Source organism: Eriocheir sinensis, chromosome 30, assembly GCF_024679095.1.
Source record: "Eriocheir sinensis breed Jianghai 21 chromosome 30, ASM2467909v1, whole genome shotgun sequence".
Classification (NCBI taxonomy): Eukaryota; Metazoa; Arthropoda; class Malacostraca; order Decapoda; family Varunidae; genus Eriocheir; species Eriocheir sinensis.
The window spans coordinates 14,048,489-14,065,642 of NC_066538.1; the positions used below are offsets into that span (position 1 = coordinate 14,048,489).

The 17,154-nt window shown below is 38.6% G+C and overlaps 2 protein-coding genes across 3 annotated transcripts in view; one reads left to right on the forward strand and one right to left on the reverse strand.

Moving 5' to 3' along the window:
• The window catches only part of LOC127005602 (adapter molecule Crk-like), a 49,963-nt gene extending 42,867 nt beyond the window's left edge, over positions 1-7,096 (reverse strand). Inside the window, exons 1-2 of one of the 2 annotated variants that reach the window (XM_050874556.1) lie at positions 6,935-7,096; positions 2,075-2,698 (exon numbers count right to left, since the gene is read on the reverse strand). In XM_050874556.1, the coding sequence (XP_050730513.1) occupies positions 2,075-2,109 (35 nt within the window). In that variant the 5' untranslated portion in view covers positions 2,110-2,698; positions 6,935-7,096. Of the gene's footprint in view, positions 1-2,074; positions 2,699-6,860; positions 6,879-6,934 lie in introns of those variants that run through there. The other variant, XM_050874557.1, reaches the window with a different exon arrangement.
• A 488-nt stretch (positions 7,097-7,584) lies between these two features.
• On the forward strand, positions 7,585-16,119 carry LOC127005721 (uncharacterized). The gene is made up of 4 exons (XM_050874836.1): positions 7,585-7,665; positions 12,467-12,572; positions 12,920-13,783; positions 14,652-16,119. Exons 3-4 carry the CDS (start codon positions 13,779-13,781, stop codon positions 15,901-15,903), a joined length of 1,257 nt encoding a protein of 418 aa, XP_050730793.1. The 5' UTR covers positions 7,585-7,665; positions 12,467-12,572; positions 12,920-13,778; the 3' UTR covers positions 15,904-16,119.
• Positions 16,120-17,154: the final 1,035 nt, after the last annotated feature.

The window sequence follows — 17,154 nt, forward strand, 5'->3', positions numbered from 1 at the left end:
GATGATGATGATGATGATGTTTATATAGTGTACAGAATATTCTTATCTGAAGGTTTTTTCCATCACTTATCTACAAGGAATCTAACTGTCTTTTCATGAATGTTAATACCCTTTTATCTCTTACATAGCATAGTTTTTTTATAATTAGTTGGAGGCATTTTTCACATTCCTTTTTTTACAGTAAAGGAAGCAACTCAAGGCAAAAATAAATGAGAACAAAAAAGCCTGCTAATCACTGCTCCTATGTGCTACTAAAAATGTGAAACCTGATAACATTAGGGTCTGTATTAGTGTAAGTGAATGGCCAACAGTCCCCCCTTGAACCTCACCTGGCACTCCTTCACACAACAACAACAGAACAGCAACAACATGAAGAAGAAGAAGGAGGAGGAGGAGGAAATTATGAAGAAAAAAGGAATTCCCTATCATCTCTCTCTCTCTCTCTCTCTCTCTCTCTCTCTCTCTCTCTAAGCTTCAATTCAGCAAAGCACGTTAGGCTTAGGTGTTTGTAGGTACTCCTTGCCTACAAACACCACCTGATTAACAAATTACTTTTCACACACACACACACACACACACACACACATTCAAGAGGGCACAACAAAAGAAAGGAGACAAGAAGAAAATAAAAAGAAAGGGAGAGGCAAAGGAAATGAGACAAGAAGGAAAAAAAGAAAGGAAAGAAAGGATAAAGAAATAAAGGAAAAATTGATAAAGATGTGAGAATTTTCAGCTTTCCAGACAGAGCAATGAATCCGTTGAACTTTTTTTTTTTTTTTTTTTTTTTTAGACAGGAAACAGCTCAACGGCAAAACAAAATAAATAACGAGTAAAAAAAGCGCTCTAATCGCTGTCCCTATAAAAAAAAATGAGTTTAGGAGAGTGGCCAAAAGAGAGGTCAATTTCGGGAGGAGAGGTGTCTCGTACAGAGGAAGTATATACTGTGCGCTTAAAACATTCACAGCTGTAAACAAAAATATGATCAAGTATAGTTTCAAAAGACGACACTACAAACTTGACTCAATCGTTTATAAATAGAATCAGGTATCAAGAACTTCAGGCTTAGGGAAAGGAAGGTGATGAGGAATGGGATGCAAGCACTCAACTCATTTATGTCACCTTAAGAATTGTGGAAGGTTTTTTTTTTTGGGGGGGGCACTGTTTTTCCTTTCCCTAACAGCTACGACTCTAAAAGGGGAATGAAATGTAGTAGGAATAATGACATCCCAGCTATTTCCTTTTGCACTGCTTTCCTTCTAACAGGTAACTCTAAAAAGAGGGAATGGAATGTGGGAGTAATAATAATATCCAACACTAGGCAGACATAACCATAGTACATATACATAAATCTAGTACAGTAAATATATAGCAGGTTCATTCCATTATATCATAGTTGTTGTTTTTTTACTTCAAAGGAGACAGCTCAAGGGCACAAAAAAAGGAAACAATAATAAAAAAAAGCCCATTACTCGCTGCTCCTAAAAAAAAAAGAATCAAAAGAGGTGGCCGAAAGAGAGGTCAATTTCAGGAGGAGAGGTGTTCTGATACCCTCCTCTTGAAAGAGTTAAAGTCATAGGCAGGAGGAAATACAGATGAAGGAAGGAACTGCACGTTCTCAGCCTTTTCTTCCCGTAACGTAACCCTTGGACTGTCTCCTTTCCCCACATGATAAGCAAGAAGATGAACACCAACCGAGGAGGAGGACTCAGTGCATTCATTCATCTTGTGCCGAGTGAGGACAATAAACGAAAAAATAAATAATTGGGTGGTGATGATGATGATGACGATGGTAATGAAAATGACATGGTAAAAACAGGAAAATATGAATGATGCTGATAATAATGGGAGAACAAAAACCAAAAATATCAGAATGAGGAAAGAAAGATGACAAAAAAAGGAAGATCAGGAAAATGTGGAAGAGTAGAAGGATTATGGCAAAAAAAAAAAAAAAAAAAAAAAAAAGCTGAATAAGGGTAGAGATGAAAATGAGAATAATGGCAAATGGAAAAGAATGAATATGTGAAGAATCGCAACAATAATAAAAACAGACAAACGGAAAGACAAGCGTACTCACCTGGTTTTGTCGGTAGGGTCGAACGTGGCTGCCATGGTGCTTGAGTGTGTGTGTGTATGTGTGTGTGTGTGCGTTTATGTGTGTATGTGCACTCTTATGTTCCTCGGTTATCAAGCACTCAAAAAAAGAAAAAAACACTCGCCACTCGCACACTAAACGTTCACCCGCAACTCTTCCCCCTCGCGTGTGTGTTTGTGTTGCGACTGTACCAATAAATATAGATAAAACACACTCACGGAACACTTGGGTAGGTTAGTTTGCCTCTAATTTTACTTTTCTTATCACTACAAACGTAACTTCTTTTCCTGTTTCCTTTCCTGCACTCTCAATTAGTAATCTTTTCCTTTCCTGCACTTCCTTTCTTTCCTTCTGTCTTTTCTACCGCACTTTTTCTTATCTCCTTCCTTAGCTGCTTCTCTTTCCTCTCCTTTCCTCTGTCTCTCCCCCAGTCAACTGTCTCGCTTTTCTTCCTCTCTCCGGGGTTCTATGGAGGGGGGGGGAGGGTCACAGCAGGGCAGCGTGCACACACATACACACACGCACGTGCACACACACTCTCCCTGTCACCAGTGTGCTGTGGGCTGCGTGGTGCCAGCCGGCCCTACTCCATGGTGCCCTGATGATCTGCAGAGGAAGAGCCACAACATCAGTAATTGAATGTTTTTTTAATTAAACCAGATTTACACCTTATCACTAGGGGCTACATACTACAGCCACTTGTCTTGTTGTTTAACGTATCACTGACACCACTGTTCAAGTCCACAGCAGGTTGGGGCGGCCCTGCTGAGTGAGTTACTAAGTGGGCTATTGAAAAACAAATTGAAACAAAAACTTGATACATAAATAGTCATCCTTTATGTAAAGAAGGTATGTACCAATAATGCTGCCAAAGCTTACTCCTAAATAAGAACCAAAAATAATGTCTCAATAACCCTCTTCTTTGAATTTATGTGAGAACGTTAAGTGAATAATATCAGGATAAAAATCACAGGATCGAAGGGTGTTTATCAAGTGTCTAAGTTAAACCAAGTAAGACAAATCATATAAGCAAAGTCAGAGGAGTGCTTCAAAAAATTACATCAAAGGTGGGCGGGTTACATAACGTTGCTGCTGCTACCAGTAAAAAACACTTTGCCACGGACTAAAGGCTGGGTGTACCAATTTGTTCCCCACAGCATAAGTCTGGCATGTGTACAGATATGCATGTTCGGTATTTGCACCAAGATTACGGGAAATCTGGTAATACAGCAACACCTAAGAGCCTGGACGGATGCATGAAGAATAAGATTAGGGAGGCAAATATGTAAGTATCAAGTATTTACCAGAACGTTTAAAAAAATAAATACCATAAACAATTCATCAAAACATTAAGCCAGAGAAACAAGAACCATCCTGTCATCTCACACAAGACTCAGAAACTCAAAATAACAAACATTAACAATCATCCAAAGATTTTCGCCAGTTGTGTTTCAAGCTTTGGGTATTTACGATCAGCTTGGGATAAGATAAGGGCATCTGCAGGATATGAATGAAGTGACGTGGTCAACGCTATCAGTGGCTTAGTGGGGCGGAAGAGGAAGAACAGCTTAGGCAACACCCACACACACACACACACACACACACTTCTTGTCTTCTGTTTGGAATCTTGTCTTGTGCTTAGATTCTTGTGTTTGGAATCTCGTCTTGTTTGGAATCTTGTTTTGTGTTGTGTTTGGAATCTTGTCTTGCGTTTGGAATCTTATGTTGTGTTTGGAATCTTGTGTTGCGTTTGGAATCTTGTCTTGCGTTTGGAATCTTGTGTCGTGTTTGGAATCCTGTCTTGTGTTTGTCCTCAGTTTGTCTTGTGTTGTGTTTGAGATCTGAGTTGAGTTTGGAATCAGGATATCAGAGAGGTGACGTGGGCCTTGCCATCAGTGGCTCAGGCGGACAGGAGAGGAAGGAAGAGCAGCTGCTTAGGAAATGCACACACCCACACACTTACTCCGAAAACGTATATCAAGCAGTCTATTAATATATCTAGGAAAAGTTAATACAGTCACGTGGGCCTTGCTACCAGTGACTTAGAGGGGCAGGAGAGGAAGACCAGCTGCTTGGGAAACGCACACCCTCTCACACTTCCTCCAGTAACATATCCGGCAGTCTATTAGTATGATTAGGAAAGGTCAGAAAGAACGCTGACCCGGATAAACTAGACAATTTAACGTTGATGATGTAATGTATAAATCAAACCTTTGATGAAGAAACAAAGGAAACAGAAATAATGGATCCTTTACTAATAGTTTTATTGATGGGTGTACTTCTGGAGGTTTACCATTAACATATCAGTCTATTAGTTTATCTAAGAAAAGTTAAAACAAGATAAACTAGGTAATTTAACGATGATGGTGGTGTAACGTATATATCAAACCCATGATGACGAAACACAGGAAGCAGAAGTAATGATTCCGCTATCAATAATTTTAAAGACGGGTGTACTTCTGGAGGTTTACCATTTCATATTGTTATCGGTATTATTGTAGGAGTACACCAGTCTAGAGATGGCTTTTCTTACCCTGACCATTAGAAAGAGCTCCGCATTCTGAGTAAATTCATCCCCATAAACACCCCTCGGAAATCATTTATAACGGAGGGAGGGAGGCCGTTAGGCTAGGTTAGTTTTAGGTTAGGTTAGTGTTAGGTTAAGTTAGTTTTAGGTAAGGTTAGTGTTAGGTTAGGTTAGTTTTAGGTTAGGTTAGGTTAGGTTAGGTTAGTTTTAGGTTAGGTTAGGTTAGGTTAGGTTAGTTTTAGGTTAGGTTAGGTTAGGTTAGGTTAGTGTTAGGTTAGGTTAGTTTTAGGTTAGGTTAGGTTATGTTATGTTATGTTAGGGTTATGTTTAGTTTAAATGCACCTGTGTGGACGAAACTAGTTTTTTCTGGTAGATTTCGGTCTGTTTTGAATGAATGTGCTCTAAATTTTTTATCGCAAATCATTAGTCTCTTGGTTGGAAGGGGGGGGGGTAAAAAAAAAACACGTGATTTGCGATAGAAATGACACGCATATTCATTCAAAACAGGCCGAAAACTACCGAAAAAAACTAGTTTCGTTCGGAAATGCGAGACTGGTGAAGTGCTACAAATTTACCTTGTTATCTTCAAGGCAAGCTTATCGAAAATTACAACCCTACGAAGTGATGTAATAAAAAAATTTGGATAAAAATAAATATTGTAATCTCTTAAATACAAACATAAACACTGAACTGCAAACCTATCTAAGAGTTGCAAAAGGACTCGATAAACTTAATTAACTAAACTATGCAAAACCAACCCCTCTCCCTCCCTCTCTCTCTCTCTGTCAGGACCGGCTAGACAGACTGCATTTAAATATAACCACCTCTGCCACATCATTAGTTTACATGTCAATTTATCTTGACACACACACACACACACACACAACCAAACTAGCTGTGGCAAAACAATAAATACTTCCCTTGTATACATAATTATAGTTCACAGAGACTGAATTAAGTAACTATTGAAGAAGACACAAGATGAAATAAAAAGAAATATATAAATTGGTCAGGAAAAAACAAAGCAAAAAAAAGTTAAATGGAATAGTACTTAGGTTTATAACATAATTATAAATAAAATGTAATAATTGGATAAGAAAAACAAATAATAAAGAAAACAATGCTAGCGGTACACACTTCAATTAAAAAAATATGGATAACAAAAAAAAAAAAAAACGATGGACAGATAAAACAATTTAATAAAACACATAAGAATCAAATAATGAAAACAAAAACAAAAGAAATAAAACAATAGCTGAAATACACTCAAGAACAGAATAATAAATAAAATAACTAGCTACAATAGTAAATAAAAAAAAGCACTGGATAAGAAAAAACAAAAACAAGACAAAAAGACTGATATCTGAAGTACACTTTAAAAACACATATGAACTAGACAAAAATATGCTAGCTAGAACAATAAATTAAAAAAAAATTAAGAATTGGATAAGAAAATCAAAACGAAACAAAGACTAACTGAAACACACTTCAAAACCACATAAGAAATAAACAAGAAAAGCAAAAATTAAGAAAAACAATAACTGAAATATTAAATGGAAAAACAAATAAGAAAAACAAAGCAAAACAAAGACAAAGCTGCGACACACTTCAAAACCACATAAAAAAAAAGAAAACACAAAACAATCAAAGAAAAACTGCTAAATATCCCTTCCTTCCTTCCTTCTTTCTTTCTTTGGTAATGTTATTGTGACGAAATTTCGCACTCATTATAATTCCTCTGCCCGTCATCGCTTTTTTTGTTTTTCTTGTTTGTTTTTTTATGTGGTTTTGAACTATGTTGCAGCTTAGTCTTTGTTTTGCTCTATTTTGTTTAACTTACTTAATTCTTACTTTTTTTTATTTAGTGTTCTAGCTAACGTATTTTTTGTCTACTAGTTCTTATGTGTTTTTAAAGTGCATTTCAGATATCAGTCTTTGTTTTATTCTTATATATATATTTTTTTAATTTACTGTTTTAGCAATCGTTATTTTATTTGTTGTCTGTTCTTAAGTGTATTTCAGCTATTGTTTTATTTCTTTTGTTTTGTTTTTCTTATTTGATTGTTATGTGTTGCTAAAGGAAGCCACGACCCTCCCCAGCCTCTGCCCCGGAGCCCCGAGCACCGTGCCACTGGGGCGGGAGGTAATTAGGTGTACCGAGTGGTAATGAAAGGTATTTATTTATCTCCGGCACTGCCCCACACACCACACCCAGATGTTAGCCGCCCTACCCCCCCTCACAGCTAATTCCCTCCGGCCCAGCGTGCGGGCGTGGGCGTGGGCGTCGCGGGCGTGGCGTGGGCGGCGGCTCGTACCTGGGCGTGGCGGGAGGTGAAATAAAGCACGAGGGAGGGGAAGCCAGGCCGTCCGTGCCAGCCCGCGTCACTGCCGGAAGGTTACTGAGAGTTTCCCCGCGGCGCCGCGAGATGGCTCCCCGCCCCCCGCCTGCCGCAGCCCCGTGATAGAGCGACCACCGGCACTGTGCCTGTGTCTGGGCGACATGTTTGGCCCCACGTGCACCGCGCTAACTTTGAACTGGGGTGTTAAGAACAGGATTTTTCCTATTTTGGAAGCGGATCCGGCTGCTTTTTCATGTAGCAATACCTTGCTGCCTAGCCTTTGGCTGTAGCAACGGGCTGGAGAGGGGATAGAAGGGAAATTATTTCCTGCAAGCTCGCTGAAAAGACAGTTATAGTCCATCGACTTTAACTTAAGCCCTGTGGCTTGGCCTGGGGGTCGTAATTTTTTTTCCTTGTCACTTCCGTCCTTGTCGTGATGCGGCAGCGCTGCACTGCTGGACATTTGGCAAGGTCGCCAAGAGGCGCCGGGTGAGCCCGCCTTTGCAATAAAAGTTCTCTGAAATACGCACGAATTAATATGCAGTGCGTTTTTTTCAATACTGAAAGCTTTTTCTATTTAGCACAATTCCTCTAGGGCAAAAAAAACTAACAAGTGGAAAGTAATGGGACCTCGTATCCCACCTTGTACTGTTTACAAACGCTTATGACAGCTTGTAAGGGGCCGCTAGATGCATAGAAGTGGGGAGGTAGGTGTGAATTGTTTGTAGACAGGTGGTGAATAATGTGTCAGAGGCAGCGGCTGCTGGTGACTGTCATTCGTGGGTGTTACTGTATTCAGACCTTACCAAGGAAAGGGACGTTACATGGCAGACCTTCCCTCCCCTTCCTCCACTCCCTTCGCTGTCTCCCACAAAGTCTTCTTCCCTTCTCCCTCCTCTCATCCAGCCTTTTCTCCCCTTCTTCCCCTTCCAGTCTCCTCCAGCCTTCCCTCTGTAAATTGAGCACACTGCATGAAAGATGTACTCAATAAATAACTAATAAAGAGCTCAGTTTATTAAAGGAATAATATATGCCCTTCATAGATTGAGCAGGATTCAAGAAAAAGTTGAACCATACACATATACACAGGGTATAAATCATCAGTAAATATAAAAATCATATCCTGCATGACTAGAGGAAATACATTTCATATACAATGCTTAAAGGAAAATTATTACAAGAAGTAAATGACTATCATAATAAAGAGGACTCAATATAACACTACTACAGTAACTCTAGTAGTGTTATGTTAAGGTAATTTACCAAAAAAATATGACTCAGGCTAGTTTGTATCAGTTAATAATAAGATATTATAAGAAAAGTTATTATCACAAGAAACAACTGACAATAACATTATAATGAGGTCTTTTGTTATTTCTTACCTGGATGACCTTAAGCCATGCTAGGGTGAACCGTCAGGCAAAGAACTGAAAGGTCTCACCAACCAATGCGCAGCCTATCCAAACTCATCAAACAACATAACATAATCTAATAAGACATAGGCTGGAAAGTGCATTGGGAGTTCATTTCATATGGTCAGGGATAATAGTCGTAAAGCTTGTGGCCAAGAAAATCTTTAAGAGCAGCTTTGAAAACACCAAGGTCTCTCAGCTCAACAACTGCAGAGGGAAGTGAATTCCAGGAGCCAACAACACGAACTGAGAAGGAACGACGCCGACACTCAAGGGAACAACGAGTATGAGCAAGCTTGAAGACATGACCTCTTGTACCTACGACTGGAGCAAGTTGGAATAGTCTAGTCGGGTCAAAGGGGGCAACACCATGCATGATCTTCCAGCACTCGATTAGATCGGCTCTCAATAATCTCCCGCGAACAGAAAAAAGATCAAGAACAGAAAGTCTGTCTGCATAGGACAAGTTCTCTAGGCCGTCTATGTTCTTGGTCCACCTTCGCTGGACTGACTTCAGTAGCTTAATGTCGCCAATATAACCAGTGTTCCACACAACTGAGCTGAATTCAAGTAGAGGACGAACATGAGTAGTGTACAGTGCCATCATAAAATCACGAGAGCGACACAGTGTTGATTTCAGTAAATTGGAGGCCACACCACCCTCTTTGGAAGCCACAGAACGAATATGGTCATGAAAGTTCAGTTTAGTATCAAACATTACCCCTAAATCTCTGCTCAGAGTGGTAAATGGGATAGGAATATCACTAATGAAGTACTGGTTGAAAAGGCCAGCAGGAGGGAGATCTCTGCCAAATCTCAAAGCCACACATTTATCTGGATGGAGGTTAAGACCCCATGATTTTGCCATTCCATTCAGTACATCAATATCTTGCTGGAAAGTAGCTATACAGTTGATTGTAGAGGAAATATTATCACTCTGAACCTTCATATAAATTTTCAAGTCATCAGCAAAGATCTTATATTGGAAGCTAAGTGATGATGCCAAGTGGTTGATGTAAATAAGAAAAAGAATGGGACCCAGGACTGAACCTTGCGGAACACCATTTAACACACTTTTGCAGATACTAGAATAACCATCAACAACAACTGACATTTTCCTGCCAGTAAGAAAGTTATGGATCCAAGACAATATATTACTAAAAATACCCAAGTGATGTAACTTTGTGATCAAAATTGAATGGCAAACTGTGTCGAAAGCTTTTGAGTAATCAAGTAAGATTAGGTCAACTGTACCTCCTGCATCAACACTTTGACTAATTTCATCATAAGTCAAGAGTAACTGATCCTTGACACTCCTTCCTGCTCTTTAGCCAAACTGGGCATCAGACAGGCATCAGAGGTCTTTCATTATCACATCACTACAGTTACCATAAATATAGCTATCACAAGAAATTACTGACTTTAACATTATAAAGAGGTCTTTTGTTATCACAGCGCTACAGTTACCATAAATCTAGCTATCGCAAGAAATAACTGGTAATCCACTAACTAAAAAGTTAGCTTCAGTTTAGCATTTTGGCTCAAAAAAAAAAAATAGACATGAAATTTCAATATATTTTAGCTTAGATATAGTTAGCCCAACAAGCAACAACAAGAAGAGAAGAGAAAGAAGCCTCCAGTTTATCCTAAATCCATATATTTTACCCAAGATTTCCTGCAAAGTTAAGCATTTTTTACTTTTTTACAAAACTGACAATTTTCTTTTTATTATAATTAAGTTTATTTCTTGTCAGGTGGAAAATATTGAATTCTTGTTATTAAATCCCGAGTTCAAAGAGTTGGAAATGAAAGATGCATTACCCTAAAATATCAAAAAGTTTCCCTAATAATTGTCCAATTGCCCTACTTTAAGACGTAATTTACCCAAAAGTGGAAGCCCTGGAATTATTGCGCCATGTGGCTCAACTGGCGCTGTGTCTGCCCATAATGGACAAGGACAAACCTGTATGAATTTTTAGTGGACTTAAGTTAGCGGAGGAGGAACTACATTTAGCGGAAGATAATTAGTCTGATAATTGTTTCCAAAGTTACCGAAAACACTAATTAGCTAACGGAAAAGTTTGCTTCACTAATTAGCGGAACCGTGCCCACGACTTGATATCACAGTTAAATATAAAAAAAAAAATGTTTTTCCATGACTTGGAGGAAATAGTTCCAAAAACTACATATTATTTCTGAAGAATAGGACAAAAAAATTGACAATAAATAAGAAGTAAAAGGGCCGCTAGGTGCTGCTCTGAACAAAAGCAAAGAGAACGAGAGGCCAAAAAATAGATCAATTTCTTTGGGAGGAGAAGTGTATTGATATTCTTCTCTTGGAAGAGTTCAAGTCCTGGGCAGGAGGAAATACAGATGATGGAAGGCTATTCCAGAGTTTACCATTAGAAGGGATGAAGGAATGAAGAAACTGGTTAACTCTTGCATAAGGGGTTTGGGCAGCAGGGCCACAGGAGGGGGGAGGCCCCATGGCCCCACTGCACTCAACTTTCCATTCTATGCTGTCCACCACCCTATACTGTTCAAATCCCTTCCTTATGCAAAAGTTAAGCAACATCTTCATTCGTTTATACCTTCCGTTGGTAAATTCTGGAGCGGCCTTCCTTGGTTTGTATTTCCTCCAGGCTCCAGCCCATGACTAGAAGTCCTCCAGGAGAAGAGTATCAAGACACCTCTCCTCCCAAAACTGACTTCTCTTTTTTTTCTGTTTTCTTTTATTGGAGCAGCACCTAGTGTGCTTTTTTGTTGTTTTTTTGCCTTTGACTTTCCTCCCTCACTCACACATTATTTTTTCACTGAATGTGTCTTACCTAAGGATATATTTTCATTCATACAAAATGATAGGTTATGTGGTGCCTTTTTTCTGGTCTTGATAGGCTGCAACTTTATGTTACTATTATCATCTAGAGGTCGCTGAACAGGCCTCCCACTGCCAAGGCTTCTACAACCCCAAGTGGCCTTACTGCATACCAGCAACAGGCCAAATTCTTGCCTTGACATGAACCCCCAAAATAGAGGATACATAAACTGATCACAAATTTAATATAATGGTTTGCGTGACTGATGATTTTTTCTCATAAATTCGCTTAGGGGAGCCTTTAACCCGGTAGCTTTGCTAACTGCATGCCTCCCCCCCTCCCGCGGCCCCGCTGCACACGACTTTCTACTCATGCTCATCCCTATACTGTCCAAACCCCTTATGCAAGAGTTAACCAGCATTTTCACTCTTTCATCCCTCATGCTGGTAAACTCTGGAACGATCTTCCTTCATCGGTATTTCCTCCTGCCTACGACTTGAACTCTTTCAAAAGGAGGGTATTAGGACACCTCTCCTCCCGAATTTGATCTTGCTTTTGGACACCTTTTTTGTTTCTTTTTTTAGGAGCAGCGAGTAGCGGGCTTTTTTTTATTATTGTTTTCTTTTTTTTTTTATGTGCCCTTGAGCTGCCTCCTTTGTTGTAAAAAAAAAAAAAAAAAGGAGTGACTGGCCAAATTTGTGGCTTTACCGTGTAGCAGTGACGGGCCAAATTTGTGCCATGATATAACCCCCCCAAAATAGATGATACATAATCTGATCACAAATGCTTTGATATGTATTATGAAATGGTTTGTGTGAGGGATGATTTTTTTCTCATTTTTCTTGCTTAGAGGGACCATTAAGAAACATGATCCCCGCTGCTACCGGGTTAAGAAACATGGTCCGAGCAGCTGCCAGGTTAATAAGACAGTGTTTCTTAACCTGTTTCAAGCCATGATACAAATTTTGATGCCATGGAAAGGTTCGGCGAGCTAATGATTTCTTCACTTCATATGAAGTAAAATTAAGTAGTAAAAACAATGGTAAAATTTTTTAGTGTGCTTTTGGTCTTTATGTTGGCCCTTCAATATTTATAAAATGCCCTCACAGAATTCAGCACCGCCCACTTGCCATATACTTTATTTTCAGTGCATCCCACAAGGCCACTCTTCACTCTTTATCATATGCCTTTTCCAGTGCCATAAATCTTTTATTATTATCCAAATGAAATGTATATATGTGTATACCTATACATTTATATAACTATATACATTTTTTCAGTTTTCAGTGGATTGGTATAACCGGAGTGATGGACCGTGACAACTTATCTATTTGCTCAGACTCGCATTGCAGCCTTGCACTGCATCATGATATACAGCCGCTTCATGTAGGTTGATGAAAATTAAGATGTTACTGTACAAATCTTATATTTGCCCCTATTTAGCTCATATTGTCTTAAAATAGATAACTGATAATCTGTTTTGGAATTGGTAGAGAACAGTTTTATGAATAGACATTGCTACTGTTATAATGCAGTACTGCAAACAAAACAGGAAACTCTTTTGTATGAAACTAGTTTTGTCATTTCAGTTACAACCCTGCAGGAAATTTGTTTTAATAATATTTTGGTTATATCACTATTGATGTTAAGAATACATGCCATGGTAGCTGTATTGATACACAAAGTATTAGTAATTGGGTTTAGTGAACTGTTCTTGTTTTGTTTCTTTCTAGGCACTCTTACCTCAACATTGCCACTACACAGTATGTGAATATTCACTTTCTGCAGAAGGCATACATGCTGTGTTGAGACTGAATATCACAACCGAGGCCACAGCCCATACTTGGATTGAAGAATTTAAGGAGCAAACTAAAATTACTCTAAGACTTGAAAAGAGAAAGAAAGCTGCTGGCCAGAAAATCATCTTTGGAGTGCAGCTGCGATGTCATCACAACACCAAGCCAGGGAGCCTAACTGCAGATTCAAGACGTGGCTCAAAAAATACAAATTGTCCGGCCACCATGGAAGTAGTAGTGAAGCAATACGTACATACCAAGAAAAGGAGCAAGCATGTCTTCATCTTTCATGTTGAATGTAGTCACTTTAAATTATAGCTATTGTAATGGTAGCTAACAGAATTGGCCTTCTTGTATGTAATTCTTGTAATCAAGGATGTGTGATGTCACCATGGTAAATTTAGTACTAGTTACATGAATGGGTTAATGAGAAAAATGAAGGTGAGAACACATAGAGAGGGTGGGAAGACTTGATAGGTATCAGTATGTTGCTATGCTGATGACACAGAGCTGTGGCAGGAGGCCATTTGTGATCGAAGTAGTCAAAAGAACAAGGTACGTTATGGGTTATAAAAATATTCAATGCACAATTTTCAGTCTGACATCTGGACTGAAACTTAACAGCTGACAGAAGTTACTATATACCATACACTTTTCTTAATATATTTCATCATTTTCATTCCCACCAGATCCAGTGATGTCCATGCAACCACCTTGCCTATGACTGTGCATTTGAACTTCAGTCACAATCATCCAATCCACTGTGCTGGTGCCTTGAAACATAGAGACGTCAGTAATGAGGTGAAGAAGATTTTTATTAACTTGTATGAATCCCTGCACTCACCATCATCTGCACTTAATGCATACAAGTATGACCTGCTGCAAGAAAATGGAGAAGAAGAATTTGCACAGATCTCAGCAGACAGCAAAATGTCCTGATCTGCAGTGGTGCTACAGGGAATTTCACTTTGTTTCTTTCTTTTTTTTTTCGAATGTTACCCTCCAGGGATTTATTTGTCTTTTTTTTAAACATAGACTTATCAATCTCAGTCAATGATTTTTTACTGCTGAAATACTTGGGAATACTTAGTCATCCTCAGTTCATCTTTCATACTGCCTTATCATCTCCAGTCCTTCAAACACAGTTTATCCAGTCACCTCGATTGAATTGACCTTTCATATTTTTTCCTATGGGGTAGGCAGCTTTAGCTGGCACAAAAGTCTCTGAGTTTTCCTCCTGCATAAATAAAAAAGTACTGAATTTAATGACCTGATTGGTTATGATACTGCCACTGCTAGAATTAGAATGTCTGAGGCAGCAGTGAGAGTGAAGTGTAGAGTTACAGAATGGGTGAAGAGAAGTACAGTGAGATGGTGTAAAAGGAAGAAGAATGACAGGAGAAAATGACAAAATAATGTTTATCAGAGGGGGGTGGAGGAGGAGGTGAGTTGGGGAAGACCTCCCATGTCATAGGTGAAAGCCTTACAAGGGGCAAGATTAGTGTGTTATGACAGGAAAGACTGAAAGCTCTTCTGATGTGGCCACAGCCTCATATGGGAGCTCCATGGAACGAGGTGTCATTGATAAGATATAAAATTTAATAGTAGATCATTTACATATACAGTACTTTAGTGAAGCAGTTATTGGTACTATTTGCATCTATTTCAGACTGTACTACCAGATATTCAAGAAGAAGTATGGAGAACCTGATAGCAAGCAGATGTTGACTCATCTTAAAAAGGTGATTGACACCCTCAGTATCACAGACAGTAAGACTGCAAAAATGTTGCGAGTTGGTAATGATATTTGCATTGCCTCTTGCTCACCTCTCATGAAACGTGTACATTCATATGTGAGAGAGAGTGGTGAACTTGTGCTTGTTGATGGTTCAGGAAGAGTGGACCACCATGGGTGCAGAGTTTTTCTGATGATGACGCACAGCGCAGCAGGAGGGTTACCACTCGGAGTACTGATCACCTCGGAATCAGAAAAAATATTAACGCAGGGATTCCAGCTTCTTAAAGATCTCTTTCCACCTACTGCGTTCTTTGGCAGACACGAGAAGGGACCCAAAATCATCATGACTGACGATGCTGAGGCTGAGCGTAAAGCCTTGCATAATGTGTACCAAGAATCAACACTGCTCCTCTCTTCATTCCATATTCTTCAAGCAATGTGGCATTTCCTTTGGGATACTAATCACATAATTAAAAAAGAAGATAGACCTCATATCCTTCAAGCTGTCAAGTGCATGTTGTATGCCAAAACAGAAGAAAACCTTGACAAATACTATGATCAACTCTGTGTAGATGAAAAAACACAGCAATATGAATATCTTATGATTTATTTGAGGCGCCTATACAAAAGACGATCTGAGTGGGCACTTTGTTTCAGAGTTAAGCTTCCAGTCAGAGGTAACAACACCAATAACTTCTGTGAAGCTGGAATGAGAGTAATAAAAGACAAGATTTTTTACAGAACAAAGGCATTTAATGTGGTACAGCTAGTTCACTTCCTTTTCACACAAATGGAAAAAGTCTATGAACACAAACTCTTGGATGTGGCAAACAACAGGAGGAAGCAATCATTGGCATCCCGCTATATGTCGATTGCAAACTGGGATCTGCCACAAAATAAAATTACACGGGTCAGTGTTTATGAATACCAAGTGCCCTCTCAAAGTAATCCTCATTTGACCTACCATGTAAACATGGATGCAGCCATGTGTTCGTGTCCATTAGGGTATAACGGCGGGCCATGTAAGCACCAGCATATTGTTGCAAAGTACTTCTCTATCAGTAGTATTAATACTGATACTGTAATTTCACCCAGCCTCAGAAAATTGTTTTTCAAAATTGCTACAGGAAAGGACGAAGCAGAGTGTTGGTTTCAGTGGCCCTGTAAGGCAAGTCATAGTTGACAGTGAATGAAAGCTCAACATCAGCATGTATGGACTATGACACTCAGTCGAGCATGGAGCTGTCTTGTGACAGTCCTGAAAGCATTGGAGAGGAAAAGGTCAGTGAAATTGAAAACGATATAGATGAGATATCAAGGATCCTGAAACATAGAACAAATGCCAAGCCAGAAGTCATTGAGTGCGTCGTTTTTTCAGCCTTTCTTCTGCATCCTTTTGAGAGTTTCGTGAACCAGTGAGGAACCTTTTAAAATATCTAAAAAACATCAAGACTGAAGCTTCTCTGATTTCAGCGATGAAAACTTTTGGAAAATATTCTGGAACTGTTCTTAGTCGTCAAAACCACAATGGGAAAATTATTGGTGTTCAACCAGGTGCAGTTGCACCTCCAGTGATTCCGCAATAAGTAAGGCATCGGCAGCAAAACCAAGATCAGTGACCTTGATGCTGCCAACCAGGGTTGCTTGATCTAAATAAAGTTGATTTTAATCACTGATTTAAATCAAATGATTTTTTTCAAATCATTGATTTAAATCAAGATTTATATTATTTGATTTTTTTTAATGTCATTGATTTAAATCTTGATCTTATTGCTGAGCAACAACATAGAATGGAGAAATAAACAAAGAAAACACTCGCTAACTTTGATACCGATATCTTCCCCGGCAACTTCACAAATTTTTTACCCAAGCTGATCATATCCTTATATCTTCCATTAGCCTCAGCTGGTCCGTCCAGTGTCCTGGAGCAGAACAAGACACTGACCACCTTTCTGACAGTATATTGCTGAGGCAGAGTGATGGTTTCAAGTATTTTACAACATGAACCACATGTTCTTTTATGTTATAAGTTTCCAAACATATGAGCCAATACATTTAGAATATGTGCAGGGCAACCATGGATTAGCAACTTCACTTCATTTGCTTTTTGTAACTGTTTTCTCATCTTGTTGACATTGGCTGCTTTATATATATATATATATATATATATATATATATATATATATATATATATATATATATATATATATATATATATATATATATATATATATATATATATATATTTTGTATCAAAAGAAAGCAAATTAAATGTATTATTCATAAATGGGAAGAAATAGGGTTGAATACTAAATAAAATAAAAAATAACATGTATAATAAGGCGCTTAATATAGGTTGATTTATATAGTGAAATGATTATATAAAAATAGTAACTTTTTTATGTAGATATCTTAAAATGGTTCTAATACAAGA